A 17,269-nucleotide genomic window follows, 5' to 3' on the forward strand; every position below is an offset into this window, starting at 1 on the left:
GAGCATCGCTCACCTGACCAATGGGTGCCAGACGCAGGGCTCATGGCTGGTGAGCACCACTGTGGAGGCATGAGCCTCTCCCAATCGATTGGACTGACTGGACACAGCGGGACCAGGATGAATGAGAGAGGCAGGCAGGAGAGACAGGCGGCATTGGGCTGCTGGTTTCGGCCTGATCCCTGCAGGCCATGCCACCCCACTGGTGCATGAATCCATGCACTGGGCCTCTAGTGTTGCGATAAAGGCAGAACAGAATCTATAAAATGACCCAAGGTTAAGGAAAGCTTTTAAGGCAGGGAGATAATCCCTGTTTGCGCATATGGTAAGGAAAAATGGTGGCCAGGAGAAACACTGCTTAAAGATATGAGCAAGAGGGGCTAATAGTACTTCCTCTAAAAATTTTAAATATAAGTAACAAAATTTGTAGAGGGATGGGCAGGCCCATAAATTATTTCCTCTAAGAAGGCTATTAGCTGAAAGCAAAAGATTGGAGGGCCTGAGGATAATGAGAGGCAACCTCAGCCATGTAAAAGCACTGCCAAGCGTTGGTGTAATGTCCCAGGAAGGCCGATTTGTGGAGGCCCTGATTCACATGGGACAGTCGTTTTCTCCTGTCCACGAGGTTGGAGCAGAAAAAGTGGATTGTCAGGTTGGTACAGGCAGGTCTGGAGGTTGGTAGACTGAGGTTGGAGGGACAGGGTATGAGGAAGCTGACAGCTGGTGAGTGGTTTAAGAGATGACCCCAAGTTCTCAGTGAGAGGGAAGCCATGTAGGCTGGAGGGCTGAAGGGCTGGAAGAAAAATGTTTTGAGGGTCTAGAGATGGAAGGGTGCATGTTGTGGGAGTGAGATAGTCAGGCAGAAGGACACCGGAGTGTAGGCTCTCAGACGTAGAAAGTTTCAGGGAAATCCAGGGTGTGACCATGTGAGTAGGCTGTGGAATTGCATTTGAAAGCCTTGGAATTGAGGTCAGGAACTGAGGCCAAGGCAGAGTTCAGAATCACTGAGGCAAGATTCCTGGGCCCAGCCAGACCTACTGAGTCTGAATCTCTTGGAGAGGGGCCAAGGATTCTGTATTTTAACAAGCTGTGTGGTTCTTAGATTCCCTAAAGTTGAGCTAAAATGTTGAAGGAGCCATACTTGTTGGAACTACCTGGTGGCAGGCATCAGGCAGGAAGTCTAAAAACAGTGTCGAACTCCTCAGAGTCTGGACTTGGTCTGTGGCTGGACTGGTGAGGAGGGTGGAGAGTTTTTAAATGAGGCAGGAGGAGCAGTGATGTTGACCTGGAAAGGCATGTGACAGAGGTAGGAGGCAGAGGATGTCAGGGGGATTTATTTCTAAGCAAACCAGGGTTCTGGGGTGTACAGCACAACAGCTCGGAGGGAAGCTCACAGTGGGATGGTGAGCTTGGGGTGGGGGCATGAACCAATGCTGCATATGAATGGGGGTGGGCTGAGTGGAGCCAGATTATCCTAGTCACCACTTCTGCACTGGCTAACTTTTCTAAACTGAACTTCTTCACCCTGGTCCAACATGATGTCTCTTGTCTCTAACATCCAAACAGCTCCAATCATCTCAGCTTCATGATTGTGTCATCGTGGTCATCATTGTCGTCGTCGTCGTCATCATCATCATCATCATCATCATCATCATCGGTTTCCTGAATGCCAGCCAAACACCAGGCATCAAGCTTGAGCTAGGATGCAAAGATGAAGGCAGGCTCTCAATCCTAAGGGGAGCTAACAGGCCAGTTGGAAAGGCAGGATTCAGACACCAGAGATAGACAGACTAAGATGGCAAATGGATAAGGAGGTGACTTAAGAACCCCACCCCCACCCCAGGAACCTGGAAGGAGGCTTGCTCTTTGTGAGTTAAACTCTAAGACCACCACATCACAGGCCAGACCTGCATGACTGCCAGTCACCTGACCCAGGTTACCAATGGGTCTCTCCTTAGGAGAGTCAGAGGCAAACCTTAGCGTTGGCAGTATCCCCCAAGCTACTCAGGGGAAGAGGTCATGGGCAAAGACCTAGATTGTAAGGGTCCCCAGACTTGGCTTTCCTGCAGCCTTCCCTAATGTTATGAAATATGCAGCCATCAGGCTTGTTCTGGCTCACTCTTCACAAGCCACCCAACTGAGTCAAAGAGCTGGAGGGAAAGTTTCAAGTGGAGCGAGCATGAGTAAAGGCCTGAGATGGGAATGAGCTTGGCACATTTGAGAAATAGTGTGGCTGGTTTGTGGTGAAAAGAGGAAGAATGGCATCTGATGACGGGGAAGATATGGGCTTGGCCCCAGCAAGCAGAGGCCTTGGAGTCGACATTTCAAAGGTTACTTGTGATGGGTGGTGGGCACACAGTGCAATATACAGATCTTGTAACATAGAAACCCACACCTGAAACCTATATGTTCATGTTGACCAATGTCACCCCAATAAATAAATAAATAATAAAAAAAACAAAAGAACACTTGTATTTAGTATATGTCTGGCACTGGAGATTCAAAGATGGAAAAAAAAGTGAAATCATAGTCCCTACTCTTAAGAAAGATAATAAAGCCTTCAAGGCTCTAGACTCTGAGATAAACATGTAAACAAAATATATGGCATAGGAGTATTGCATTGAATGATGCTATACTGTATGTACGAGACCTAGAATTAGCACAAGGGTGGGAGGCATGTTTAAGCCCATGCTGGGGTGGGAATTCTGGAGAAAAGCTTTCCTGAAGAGAGCACACCTGATCTGAATCTTTGGGGAACAAAGAATGAATGGCACTCCAGGCAGAGGGCACAGCCTGTGCAAAGTCATGAGGGTTTGAAGCAATATGATGGGCTCAGGCGAAATACAAGCTGTTAGGTATTAACACAGTGCAAGAGGGGGCGAATAATGAGGCATCAGCCTGGCAGGCACAGAAGATTCTCACGGAGCAGAGGTGAAACAAAAGCAGATTTGGAGCAGAGGTTGGAAGTCTCCCAGAACAGTCCAGGGGAGGGGAGGGTTGGCTTCCTGAGTCTGCATGTGTCCCTAAAACACCCACCCTCACTCCTTATCCCCAGCCCTGTCCTAGCTCCAAATATTTCATAAAATGCAGCTTAGATTATTATCCTTAATCTTGTTAATGTGTGTGTGGCTTGAGATTAGAATTTGGTCATCTCTGTATTCTCTGCTGGCTTATGTCTGAGCCTGCATTTCCTGTTTCAGATGACATGGACTGTGTGTTAATTTCTCAATATAATGCCTGGCACAGCCTTATCTGCAGAAAGGTGTGTTCGTAATGCCTTTTGATGAGGCTTCATAATTCTTTACTTTGCATGTATAGACACAAACTCCTTTGGAAGAACTTTCTGCAAATTAGCTTGTCAGTCTTCTCCCCCCTTTGCCTTCTCTGTAGCACACAGGAAGCTAAGGGCAGGGGCTTACTTCAATTCTATCTTGTTTATTAAGAGCCCTTTATGTGTCAGGCAGTGAGAAGGAGCTGAATTGTAGGCAAGGAGACAGGGAGGGAGCAGGCTATAGGCTCTTGCTCTCAAGATGTATCCACATAAGAGAAACTTTATGTCTGGTGTTTCTGAATGAAATCCAGGACTAGGTGTTGGGATTACAATTCAGTTTGGGGGTCATTTAGCCCATCTGTTGGGTTTTAGGGATGGGGTGGGGAATGAGAGCTCCAGTTCATTGTACATGAAGATCCTATACTTCCATACTCTCCACGCAGGGTAGGTGGCGGGTGGGTGGGGGGGAGGGGTGGTGGTGAAGCTCAGCCTTTAGATCCAACTACCTAATCAGAGTACAGAAGAGGGAGAGAGAAAAATGTGTGATTTGGGGGTCATCTAGCACCATCTCACCTGCTTCCCTCCAACCACCTCCCAGTGGGTGAGAGAGCTAGCTTGACTGTTTGCAGCATTTCCTTCCCTTCCTGTGCTGGGTCAGGGCAAGACTGGAGCCAGGAGCGGAGCCATAGCTCTGGTTTGCCCAAATTTGTAGATGTTACCATGCCTGCCCTTACATCTACTTCCATCCCAGGGACCATAACAGTGGGGGATGGGTGGTGGGTAGAGATGTGGAATTCCCTCAGGGCTTGGGAGTCGGAATATTTTGGCCCTGGTCCTGTCTCTGCCACCCATTGCTGCAAAACCTTGGTCCAGTCACTACCTCTGAGCTTCTGTGGCCTCTTATCCTTCAGGGTATGGCTTACATGTCATCTGCTCAGGGGGCCCTCCGCCATTTAAACTGGTCTTCTGTCCTCCATATCACTGGCCCCCAATCACACACATGTATGTATGTATATATAGCATATATATATATGTACATGTATAAGTATAAATACATATACACACAATTATGTTTGTCTGCTTATTTGGTTTGTTTCTCTACTAGATTCAAGATTGTAGGCTTCGGGAATGCAGAGACTGGGTGTCTTTGATCCTTGTATCTTCAGAGCCTAGCACAGTGCCTGGCAGACAGGAGGGATAGAAAAGTAACTAAGTGAATGAATAAAGGAAGGAATGGCCGCTGACCCACATGATCTCTCAAGTTCCTTCCAGCTGAAACTTTTCATGAGCCTAAGGTTTCCCGCTAAGAGGAGCATTCCAGGACCCTTCCCAGAGTTCCTCTACAGGGGAAGGTGAGAGCTGCGTGGAGGGTGGGCTGCAAGCCTAGGTCCCTTCGAAGGATTCAGGCGAATGTGGACAGGGATCCGTGCAGGTCCGAGGGTGCTCGAGTCCCGCCTCCAGGCCGGCCAGCGGGGGCGGGGCCGGGCCGCCTTTGCCCGGGTGGCATTCGAGGGGTTCTCCAGACCGCGGGTGGCGAGGGGCGGGTTAAAATGCTAGTCAATGGCAAGTCGGGGCCAGAACGCCCCCATCGCCCCCCCAACCTGCTGGCACAGGGGGCGGGGCCTGGACCCTGTGGTTGCCTAGCAACGTCCCGCCCCGCCCCCGCCCCCCGCCCCGCGGCGGCGGGCGCCTCCCCGCAGCATGGCCTGGCTGGGCTGGCCGGCGCCGTGCCTGTGGGTCGCCAGCTGCGGGCTGCTGCTTGTCCTCGTCCTGCTCCTGAGCTCCCGCAGCCGCCGAGCGCCGCGGCCCCTCCGCGGCCTGTTCATGGCGCGCAGCAAGCAGCTGCTCTTCCGAATTGGGTTAGTGCGGGGCGCCCGGGATGCGGCGCTCGGGAAGGCGGGCTAGGGGGACTGACCGGCGGCCGCGGGAGGCTTGGGGGTCAGTGCGGGTGAGGGCTGGGGGGTCCGGGTCCAGAGAAGAGCGGTGGGAGGGGCGGGCTGGAGAAACCACTGATCTGGGGGAAGAGAAGAAGTCGGTGGGTTGGACATTGGCATTGGCTGGTAACGGAGGGTTGGAGGGGCAGGCCAGGGTGGCCAGACATGGGGCGTGAGGGGACATCTGGAGAAAAGAGACAGGTGAGGGCGGAGACAGGGAGCTGGAAAAGGAGGGTAGGTGCAGTATCCGGGGCCCAGAGGCCCGGTGGACAGGTGCAGGGTGGATGGGATGCCACGTACCACCTAAGTGACATTTGAATACGCCAACTCCTTCCACGCGTCCCTGCCCCTCTCCCCATCACCCAGCTCCCCACCACACATCAGCTCTCCTGTCCCAAGCGAGTGTCCCACCCCTGTAGGTCAGTCTGTCCCCTTCCCCCTATCCTGGCCTGTGTGGGAAGCCCCAGGCTGTGAAATCCCACCCTACTTAACACGCTTGACTTGTTACGGCTCACTGACCTCCAATGACTTTTTACTGTCTAACCCCCTCCTTACCCTGTCCTCACTCCCTACCCTGTGCTCACTCGTCCATTCTCCCTACTTCTGCCCCTTCCCAGGCAGGCACGAGTGGCTAACCAGCTCTGTTCTGCCCTGAGACACTGAGAGAAAGGGAAGGAGCCCGAAGAAAAAGATTTCCTAGGGTCCCTACCCGCTTCCCACCACTAGCAGGGCCAGGGGGCAGGACCTCGAGTCCCAGTTTAAGGACAGTGATGTTGGGGATGGAAAATGTGGGAGCCCTTGCCACAGGCCAGTTTCAGGCAAGGACCTAAACTTGGGAATTTCCTGAGCTTAGAGAAGACATTGTAGAATTCACTTCTCCTCCTTACACCACCACAGATATCTCAGGTGCTTCAGCCCTAGGATTCTCCTCCTATTCAGTCTAAGAAATGGAGATGTAAGGGCCTAGTAGTGGGAGAAAACTGGAAAATATGGCGGCGGTGGGGGGATTCTTATTGTGGGCCTTTTGGGGCACTCACATTTCTAATAGCCCAAACATTGGTCACGTTCGATAATGCACCCACCAAGTCACCATTGCTCTGCTAATAGGATTAACATAATGAGATAAATATTTAGATATTTTCATAGTTGGGATTTAAAAAATTGTCTCCCCACAAAAATTTTGGAAATTTTACAATTATATTTGGGGAGGGATTTTTAAATCTACTTCTGATTTTCAAAATGGGTAATGTTGAAGTCATCATACAAACCCTGAGGAAGTAGAAGATAGAAGTTTCCACAAGGAACTGGAATTAGAAATCCTGAGATTAAAATTCCCAAACTGGCCTTCTCAGAATCCTGACAGTTCGAGTATTCCTAGAATTTTGGATCTGGGGGTTACCCAGTTGCCAAACTTGGAATTCTCAGAGAGTTTATTTGGAATTCAGTAATCATAAGGGTTTCCTGTATCTGCATTTCAAGGTTGCCTTGGAATCCACTCCCCAAATTTGCAGAGCAGAAGGGCATGTCTGGAGTCAGAGTTCCAGGTCCTGCCCCTCCACGGTCTGGGAAACAATCGGTCCAGTCCCTGGAGGGAGAGGCTGCTGGCTGCTGGGAGGGGCAGCTGGTGTTAGCAGGAAACAGACTGGGGAAATAGGCAGGTGTTGATGCTGTGGGGGTGCCTCCAGGAAGGATGGAGAGGGAGGGGTGGATGGAACAGGACATGATGGGGAGGGGCGGACGGAGAGGACCACAAATAGAGGATCTACTGGGGGCTGGAAAGCAGCAGTGGAAATACTAAGTAATGCCTGGGAGAAGAGAGGTGGTTCATGTTATCATTAGTAACAATCATCACTGGTGTCTGACAATTTTATAAAGGGCTTTCCTCAAACATAACCACAGTTGTCTTGGAATGGGATAACTGGGCACAGTAGAGGGTAGATTTGGGCAAACCTGAGGTAGACGTGCGCATTTGGGATTCTGCAGGGTCTGGGGAACAGTGAGCATAGTAGTTAAGCACATAGCATGTGGGGTCAGGCAAATCTGCTTTTGAATCCTAGTCTTGTTGCTTAGTAACCATGTGACCTTGAACAAATAGCCTCTATGTGCCTCACTGGTTTGCATCTGTAAAATGGGCATAGTGATAGTGTTTACCTTCTGGGGCTTCTGTGAGGATCAAATGAAATTGTGCATATACGTGCACAGGGCCTGGCTCATCGTCAGCGCTCAGGAAATGTTAGCAATTGCTCATTCTGTAGCATGGGGAATAGGTGGAAGGTACATGGTGCTAGGTAAGCTCCTTCTGGAACTTTTTACATGCTTCTACTCCAGGCTTCCAAGCCTGTTCCGCCAAGCCACCCATCAGGCAATCCTATGGCCCCTCATACAGTGAACCCCTTGCTGCCTGGGTCAGGATTGTGGGATCACAATGTGAGCACAATCTAGTGGCTGTTCTCAAGAAGCAGGGCAAGAGCATGTGAACAGGAACCCAAACCGTGGCAGGAATCAGGGCATGACAAGTTCCCCAGGAGTGAGTGACAGGGTGTGCATGAGGAGGCTGGGATCAAGAGTGTGGGCTCTCCCAGCTGTGTCCCCTGCTTCATGTCTCAGTTTCCCTTTTGCCCCTTTGCCTTCTCAGTGTTGTTGGGTAGGGAGGGCGGGCTGCAGAACCTGGCCCAGAGCAGAAACTCTGTCTGCAGAGTGGGGTTGAATGGGGAACAAAGCTGGGCCCGTGCAGGCCTGGGAATGTCTGCAGAGCTAAGTGGATGGCAGCCAGCCTTTGGGGCTGCACAGCCCATGCTCCCTCCCTGGCCAAACCACCCTCTCCATTTCTAGGCACAGAGGATCTTTCTTTTAAAAAATGTTTTTATTGATTTTAGAGAGAGAAGCAGGGAAAGAGAGAGAAAGAGAAACATTGATGTGAGAGAGAAACATCGATCAGCTGCAGCCTTAGCATCCACAGCAGCCCCTCTGCTCTCCCCCTGTCCAGCTTCCCCTCTGCTGACGGGTTAGTCTTCAAACCCTGGCTCTGAGCGGATGGCCCCTTCCCCAAGCCACACCGTCTAGGAAATGGAGTTCACACCTTCACCCAGGCCTTTGGGGCCCTCCGACACCCCCTCCAAATCTGCCCAATTCCATCATCTCTAGGCCATGAGCTTTCCCATACTTCTGTCTGAGAACCTGTCAGATCTTCCTTCCTCTCTACATTTCTACTGTTGCAACCTCAAAGCTCACCTTCAAAATATGTCCAAAATCTGAACACTTATCCCTACCCCCACTGCTCCCACCCTGGGCCAACCCACGGTCAGCCCTCACCTGGCCTCACTCCTTCAGCCTTTGTACCTCTAACCAGAATGAAACCGTTAGATTTAATTTAGGCCCTGACATTGTTAAATGTCTTTTAATGAATGAATAAGTGAACAGCTTGGCCCAGGTGCCATCTCCTCTGCCCAGCCTCCCCAGTCCAAGTTCATCTCTGCCTCCGAGGAACCCCTCTTTGTCTTCCCTCTTAGGGTTTTCATCGCATGTTCTTGCTTTTCTTGCATTAGATGTTCACAGGTCTGATACCCCTCTGGACTCCCATAGGCCTGGCCCAAGGGCAGGACTGGATCAAGAGGGCCTGAGATTGGCGGGGGGTATAGAGCCAAAACAGACAGACCAAAATCAAATCAAACAAAACCCCAGGGGCCTAGGCTGGGCAGTTGGCCTGGGGTGGTGGGCAAGGAGACAGAACTAGTTCAGGCCTCTCTGCCAGGACTGAGAAACCACAGAGAGGGCCCAGCAATGCCCGTGCCTCTGGTCCCCCTGAGAGTCCTCAGGAGCAGCTCCTCCTCCGTCTGGGAAAGATGGGCGACGTCTGGAAAGGGCCTTGAAGTCCTCAGAAGACCATTCCCGGGATGGGCATGGAGACGGTAGACACAGGCCCCATGAACTCCGGGGCAGGCCTATGTTTGGACCACATGCAGGCACTGCCCTTCTCCTGGGCATGGGGAAGTACCCTCTGCCTGCCAGGCTTGCTGGAGCTTCAGGAAATTCACCCTGTAGGGCCTAGTTAGCTGTCTCTTGCTTCTTCAGTTTCCTCAGCTTTGACAACTCACAAAACATGGAGCCGCTCTCTTTGTCCCTCAGGAGCCTGGGAGCAGGCCCTGGCTGCAGTAGAACTCTGTGTCCTGGTGTCCGTGCAAGTGCCTCAGCCCTCAGCCATTCCTGGGTCGGCTTTCGCAAAGAACGAAAGCCGACTGTGGCTAATCAGACACAAAGCCTTCACCACATGTCCTTGCTTATTCCTGTATTAGCTGTTCAAAGGTCTGGTTCCCCTCCCTGGACTCCCACAGACCTGGCCCAGGGAGCAGGACTGGGATTAGAATGAGGGAGAGCAGGGAAAAGCTAGAAGAAACAGACCAAAACCAAAACCAAACCCAACCCAGGGGCCTGGGGCCTGGGGGGCATGAGAGGAGAATTCCCAAATCCTCCCTGACCAGAGGCCTCACCAACTTAGCTTGCCTGTTGGGTCCTGGTGGAATCTGGGGCCCCACCAGGATTGGGGGTCATTTAGAGAGTGCCAGAGGGAGGGGTCAAAATAAGTGACCCTCAATAGGGGCTTTCCAGGTCATTCTGTTGAATGCAGAGCGCCCCCCCCCCCCCCCCGCCACCCCCATGCCATCTTGAGGCTGAGCCCAGGGCCTGGCTGGGACAGACACTTGAAAAGCCCTCAGGCCTGCCCAGCACGGGGAGACTGCCCTTGGGGAGGAGGGGAAGAAGAAGAACTTCTTTGTGTGCTCTCCACTGTGTGCAGAGGGCGGAGGTGAGGGGGCGGGCTGTCTCACTGTCTCCAGCTGTCCCACCAGCCTCCCATGGGGGCTGGAGGTTCAGACTCAGATATCAGAGAAGCCATGCTCTGGTTCAGTGTGCCCGTGAGCCCTCACTGGGGCAGCTGGTGCTGTGTCCGCAGCCCTAACCCCAGGGGAGGGCCCCTCCGACAGCTGCAGGGCTCACCCCAGCCGGGGACCCCCACCCCCAGCCCTGCTCTTGCGGAGTGGTTTCTCTGTCTCTCCCACTGGGTCCCAGAGGACCAATTAGAAAATATTCTTTCCGTTTTGGTGAGTGACTGTGGGTAGTTCCGGGCCCCAGAAATGTTAAGTGAGAATTTAAGCAGGGGGCCAAAGGAGGAAAAGACCAGAACCTTCGTTGTTAGCCGGTGCCCTGGGTCATTCTAGAGCCCAGCTTTCTGCCCACGCCTGGGGCCATGGCAGAGTCTGGTCCCACATCTGGCCCTGGGGTGTCAGGTCATCTTATCGGTCACAGTGAGCTTGCTGGGCTCTGCTGCTTGCCTCGGCAGCAGAAGAAAGGAAGTGGTAGGGCCCACTCCATGGGGCAGTGACGTCCCAGTCACTTCCCAGTGGGGCCTTCATCTTTCACATTTTCCCATCCAGGGTCTTGTTCTTTTTCCCTAAATTGTCTTCTGCATCTGACTCACGACACTCCCCCGAGAACCATCAACCCCGTCCTAAGTCCAGGACTGAGAAGCACAGGGCAGATTGGAAAGGGATTCTCCGCTTCAGGGGGTCTTACCCTGAGGCCCACGGGCTCTGACCCTCTGTCCTTGTGGCAAAATGCTGCCTGTGTAATGAGTCGGTCCTGGGAGATGATTCACAGTGTCCCGGGGTCTGTATCTCAAAGGGCCCAACCGAGTGTCCCAGGAGTCCCAGGGGGCCAGATCCTGGGCTGCGTGTCTGGTCAGGGTGATAGGTCATTTTCCTCAGCAAAGGCCCTCCAAGGAGCTGGGTCTGCCCCCAAATAGCTCCGCCCACACATCTCATCCGAGCCCCTTACTTGGGTTGGGGAGGATTTTAGCAGTTAAGAATGCAGACTCCAGGGTCAGGCTGTGGGGTGATTCTCTGCCCCTCCACCCACTGCTCTGCAGTCCCAAGCAAATCCCTCTTACCTCTCTGGGCTTCACTGTCCTCATCTGTGAAGTGGAGGAATAGTAGTACCTGCCTCGGGGTTAGTTGGAGGAGGATAGCAGATCATGGCTAGGGCTGCTCACAAGGAAAGCTGTGGAAAAGGTCACTGTTATTAAAGATGAGCCAGTGAGCTCCAGACAGGCAGCCTAACCTGGTGGGCAGAGCCAGGGCTGTGGACTCAGAGCCAGGACTGTCTAGTACTCCTAGCTCCTCCACTTCAGAGACCCTGGGTCCAGACCCCAGGGCTGGGGAAGTTGGGATTCTGTGCCCCAGTGACACAGTCCCATCCATGCTCTTGGGTCTAGGTGACCTGCTTAGCAGAACAGCCTGTTTGGCCAGTTGTGTGGGTGCCGGAGGGGGAGGGGAGGGACTTGGAAGCAGGTGGGTAAGAAGGGGAGGGGAGAGCAGGGGCAGAGGTGGCTGTAGCTTAGGCCCCAAATACCCCCACTGGGCTTCGCAGGATCCACAACCTGGCATGAGGCTAGCTGCACGGGGTGCCGAGTGGACAGTCCATTTCAAGTGCCTGGTCGCTTTGATACCTGCTTGCCCAGCCCTCCCCACCTTCCTGGTCACTAACCATTCTGAGTACCAGTTCTGTGCTGTGCTGGGGCTGGGGCTGCAGGGGGTGCAGAGGAGCCAGGAGGAGCAGGCTGGTCTCCAGCTGAGTCCACCTGCCCTCCTCATGGTCCTTACCAGGTGGGAAGCCCCTGCCTCTGAGGGGCTCCCTCCCCGTGGAGGGGCGAGGCCGAGTGCTCCAGATGGAGGCGGGGAAGGAGGCTTTCTGCTGGGGCAATCAGGAGCTGCAGGGTTTGAGCTGGTCCCTGAAGGAAGCTTAGGATTCCAGTAAGTAGAGAAAGGCATGGGGGGTATTCCAGGCCAGAGACCTGCAGGAGGATGGTAGTTTTGAAATTTTAATGAGTTATTTCAGGTATTCAAAAAAATAGATAACAGTCTCTCCACTACCCAGCTCAAGAGATATTGCAGACCCTGTGAAGGCCTGTGCCCTCCTCCTGCCTCCAAGGAGCCTGCATGCTGGTCTTCCCCTTAGCTGCTGTGATTCTTTACTGTGTACGTCTACATCCCCACCAGTACAGGCGATGGTTGTGCACACTTTGGCATTGTTTTTGTTTTAATCCTCACCCAAGGATATTTTTTCCATTGATTTTTAGAGAGAGTAAAAGAGAGTTGGGGGAGAGAGAGAGAGAGAGAGAGAGAGAGGGAGAGAGAAACATCTATGTGAGAGAGACACTTGACTGGTTGCTTCCCGAATGCATCCCAACCGGGGCCCAAGGATCAAACCTGCAACCAAGACACATGCCCTTGACTGGGAATCAAACCCACAACCCTTTGGTCTGTAGGCCAGTGCTCTAACCACTGGGGCACATGGGCCAAGGCTACATCCTTTGTTTTCCTGGCTGTGCAGTTCTCCATGGTCTGATTATGTCACCACTCATTTATCCCTTGTGCCGTTGGTGGACATTTGGGGCTTTTTGCTTGTTTACTCTTGGGAGCGCAGGGTCTTCCCTGGGCCACAGAGGGGAGGAGGCAAAGACTTGTTCCCATCCCAGTTCAGGCCTGACTGGGCGTCGGACACTCGCCTGTCAGCAGTGGGGAGCCACTGAAGGCTTTTGAGCAGGAGCGGGACTCCGTCAGCAACGGTGCCTTTTTTTGCCAGTGGTTTGTAGTTTGGATTGAAGGTAGAGAGCTGTGTAAAGGAGGCTTGCACAAGGGCCCGCTCCTGGGTGAGCCCATGGGGTGAGGGGTAGACGGTAAACATTTTCTTTTTAATTCTTTGTTGTTGAAAGTATCACATATTTCTCCTTTCCCCTCATTGACCCCTCCCAGCCTGCTCCCGCCTCCCAGCACAGGCCCTCACCCCCCTTGGTTATGCTGATATGCATGCACACAAGCCTTTTGGTTGATCTCTTACCCCCTCCTTCCACCCTCCCCTGCCTTCCCTCTGAGGTTTGACGGTTTGTTCGATGCTTCTTTGTCGCTGGATCTATTTTTGCTCATCAGTTTATGTTGCTCATTATATTCCACAAATGAGTGAGATCGTGTGATACTTATCTTTCTCTGACTGGCTTATTTCGCTTAGCATAATGCTCTCCAGGTCCATCCGTGCTGTTGCGATGGTAGGAGTTCTTTTAGAAGGTAAACTTGAGGGAAAGTCTGTTTTGGTCGCATGTGTCAGGGGAGGGTTAAATCAGGGCTCACACTGTGAAACTGGGCAGATGACAGGGCCTTTCCCAGCAGGAGAGGCAGCAGGAGGAAGAGCTGACAAGCATGGTTTTGGACGCTGGTGATTGTGACACAGCCATTATGTAGAGATGGAAGAGGAGCCAGACCTCAGAGGCTGGAGAGGCACGTGGAAGTCATTGTCAGGGGAGGACTGGGCTGGGAGCTTGGGGTGAGTGTCCCACGTGTTACTAGGTCCTCAGGCCCCCCATTCCCCTGCTTTGCACTGTGATCCAGACTTCAGGGCCACCCTGTCCCTCCCCCCCGCCTCCCTCCCCCACGGCCAGCGGGTCCGGCACCCATCTCCAGCTTTCTCGTCTCCAACACCCCCTCCAGTCCACTCAGCGACTCCATTTCCCCTGCCACCTTCCACTGCACCCCTACACAGCAGCCACATGAATCCTTAAAAAGGGAAGTCAGAGCACATGCTTCCCCACTTTAAAAGCCACCAGCAACTTTCCACCCCTTCTCTTGGGCCTGGCGCCTGCACACCTCTGCCCTGGCTCTCTCTGCCCCGCTGGCCCTGCCTCGGCCCGCTGGAAACTCCGAGGACACGTCCCACTCCCGCCTGCCCCAGGCTGTCGGCACTGCTGGCTCCCTCTCGTCTGTCCACTCCCGGCTCAAAGGCTGCCCTTGGAGAAGAGGCCTTCCCTGACCACCCTGTCCACAGTAAGACAGACCTCTTCCCTTCCATCACCAGCTATAGTTAACTGCTTGCTTGTGGGTTGGTTTTCCGGTTTGGTCTGTTGGCCGCTCCACTCACTATGCTGGCAGCAACCCAGCTGCCTGGTTCTCTGCTGCCTGTGCCCTGTCTGGCATGTGCCATGAATATTTGCTGAAAGAGCAAATGAAAGAGAGGGGCCTCGTTTACTGCAGCTTCTTAATGCACAGCCCCTGTCCTCGTGGATCTTGACATTCGTTGGGGGACAACGCACATATGAGCATCCAGAAAGGGAAAGCAGGGGGCAATGAGCAGCCCCTCCCAGCTGTGGACGCCTTCTGCTAGCAGATGTGAGGGGCGCCTAGCTGAATGTGGGTAGGAAACAATAGTTGCGCAACACTTTCCACTGCCGGGCCCTGACTATTGCCATTTGTTACCTTGTGTTATGTCACTTAGCCCTCACACAGCACTGCAGGGTAAGTCCTGGTAGCATGCTAAGGATGAGGAGCCTGACCTGTGGGCAATGACTTGCCCAAGCTCTCAGGAGCAGGACTCCAAGCACGATGTGAGGTGATGTCAGGGCCCAGAGGAAAGGGTGATTTTAAAAAATTATTTATTTACTAGAGGCCCGGTGCACAAAATTCGTGCACTTGGGGGAAGGGGGGTCCCTCAGCCCGGATTGCGAGAGGGCGCAGGCCAGGCCGAGGGATCCCACCAGTGCATGATCGGGGCTGGGGTGGGATGCGAGAGGTTGGCCAGCTGGGGAGGGGCCACAGGAGGGCTCCAGGGCATATCTGGCACATCTCACTCAGTCCCGATCGGCTGGACCACAGCAGCAAGCTCACCTACCAGTTGGAGTGTCTGCCCCCTGGTGGTCAGTGCACGTCATAGTGAGCAGTTGAGTGGCCTTAGCATTCATTAGTATATTACACTTTGATTGGTTGAATGGACGACAGGATGACCAGACATTTAGCATATTAGGCTTTTATTATATAGGATGATTAATTTTTAACTTTTCATTTTGAAATTATTTCAGACTTGCAAAAATAGTACACAGTATCCCCACATGCCCCTCACCCACCTCCCTTGAATGTTAACTTCTTTCATAACCACAATACTGTTATCAAAAACTAAGAAATTAACATCAATATAAATTATGAACTACTCTCCAGACCTTATTGAAATGTCACCTATTGTCCCACTAATGTTCTTTTTCTGGTCTAGAATCCCATCCAGGATAATTAGGTTGTTCCACAAATCCCCTCAGGTTGGGCATCTCCTTGCCAGCTCTTTGTCATCACTGATACACCCACCAGAATCCGCAGCTCCCACAGCTCGCTCCCTCCCTCCCTCCCTCCATCCTCGGGGCTTCTGCACTTCCTCCTGTCCAGTTCTTGGAGAGCTTTCCCCAGATTCTCACTCGACCTGCTCCCTTCTTCTTGGAAAGTCAGCTCCAGAGAGGCCTTCCTTGACTCTGGTATCTAAAATAGCTCCTCCTCTGTCCTTGACACTATGTTTGTTGTCCTGTCTGTCCCACCAGAATATAAGCTGCAAGAGGACGCTGACTGCCTACTCACTGTGTGCCAGAGCAGGCTAATCACAAGGCCTCACTAAATATTGGTGACTGAGTGATTAAAAAACAACAACAACAACAGTCCTGACCAATATGGCTCCGTTGGTTGAGTGTCATCCAGTGCACCTAAAGGTCATGGGTTCAATTCCCGGTCAGGGCACATGCCCAGGGTGCAGGCTCAATCCCTGGTTGGGGGGGTGCATGCAGGAGACAGCTCATAGATGTTTCTCTCTCATGTTGATGTTTCTCTCTCTCCCTCTCCTTCCCTCTTTCTCTAAAAAAATCAATAAAAACATCTACACCAATAAAAGAGAAAAATGGTAATTGGCGTACGATGATACCCTTTTCATTGGCTAATCAGGGCTATATGCAAATTAACTGCCAACTAAGATTGGCAGTTAACTGCCAACAAGATGGCGGTTAATTTGCATATGTAGGCACAATGCAGGGAGGCGAAAGGGAAAGCAGGAAGAAGCCCCCTGCCACTGACAGTGATTGGAAACCCAGGGGGGAGCTAAGAGCTGGGGGGTAGGGAGAATCAGGCGCCTTTGCCGCCCTGGCCAGTGATAGCAGGAAGTAGGGGTGGAGCCAGCGATGGGAGCTGGACACGGTCGAAGCTGGCAGTCCCGGGAGCTAGGGGTCCCTTGCCTGGGCCTAAAGCGGAGCCCACGATCGCGGGGCCGCTGCAGCTGCGGGTCCCCGCTGCCCGAGCCGGACGCCTCAGCCAGAGGCGTTAGGCCTGGGCAGGGGCGGAGCCTGCAACCGCAGGGAGCTGGGGTTCCCCTGCCCAGGCCTGACACCTCTGCCAGAGGCCTCAGGCCTGGTCAAGGGGCCGATCTGGTGATTGGTGATCGGAGGGTGATGAGGGTCAACTCCTCTGGCCGAGGCATCAGGCCTGGGCGGGGGGCTGAGCCGGGGATTGGGGGGATATGATGGTCCCCTTGCCCAGGCCTGAAGCCTGGGTCAGAGGCGTCAGGCTTGGGCGGGAGGTGGAGCAAGCGATCAGAGGGAGATGGGGGTCCCCTGCCCAGGCATGATTCCTGGGCCAGAGGCCTCAGGCCTGGGCGGGGGCCAGAGCCAGTGATCGGGGGGAGATGGGGGTCCCCTGTCCAAGCCTGACGCCTCTGGCGGAGGCGTCAGGCCTGGGCAAGGGGCCGATCAGGTGATCAGAGGGTGATGGGGGTCTACGCCTCTGGCCGAGGCATCAGGCCTGGGCAAGGGGCAGAGCCAGCAATCGGAGGGGCTGGGGGCAGAACCAGTGATGGGGGGAAATGAGGGTCCCCTGCCCAGGCCTGACGCCTCTGTCAGAGGCGTCAGGCCTGGGCAAGGGGCCGATCCTGCGATTGGAGGGTGATGGGGGTCAACGCCTGAGGGCTCCCAGTATGTGAGAGGGGGCAGGCTGGGCTGAGGGACACTCCCCCCCACACACACACCCAGTGCACGAATTTCGTGCACCGGGCCCCTAGTAGTATATATTTGTCTAACCACATGCGGCACACCCGAAACTAATACAAAATAATATTGAATGTAAACTGTACAACTGAAAAAAAAAAACAATTAAAAAATAAAAGAGAAAGAGGGCCTATGAAAAATGGACATAAAGTCACAAAGGATGACAAAACCCCTCCATCGTGT

The 17,269-nt window shown here is 53.3% G+C and overlaps 1 protein-coding gene across 2 annotated transcripts in view; it reads left to right on the forward strand.

Annotated features, from left to right (window-relative positions):
• The window catches only part of PNKD (PNKD metallo-beta-lactamase domain containing), a 73,068-nt gene that overhangs the window by 47,878 nt on the left and 7,921 nt on the right, over positions 1–17,269 (forward strand). The window contains exon 1 of one of the 2 annotated variants that reach the window (XM_059703138.1): positions 4,959–5,127. The exons of the other annotated variant lie outside the window; for it this stretch is intronic. Within the exon in view, the coding sequence (XP_059559121.1) occupies positions 4,970–5,127 (158 nt within the window). The 5' untranslated portion in view covers positions 4,959–4,969. Of the gene's footprint in view, positions 1–4,958; positions 5,128–17,269 lie in introns of those variants that run through there. 2 annotated transcript variants of the gene reach the window in all.

Source organism: Myotis daubentonii, chromosome 7 (genome assembly GCF_963259705.1).
Source record: "Myotis daubentonii chromosome 7, mMyoDau2.1, whole genome shotgun sequence".
Classification (NCBI taxonomy): domain Eukaryota; kingdom Metazoa; phylum Chordata; class Mammalia; order Chiroptera; family Vespertilionidae; genus Myotis; species Myotis daubentonii.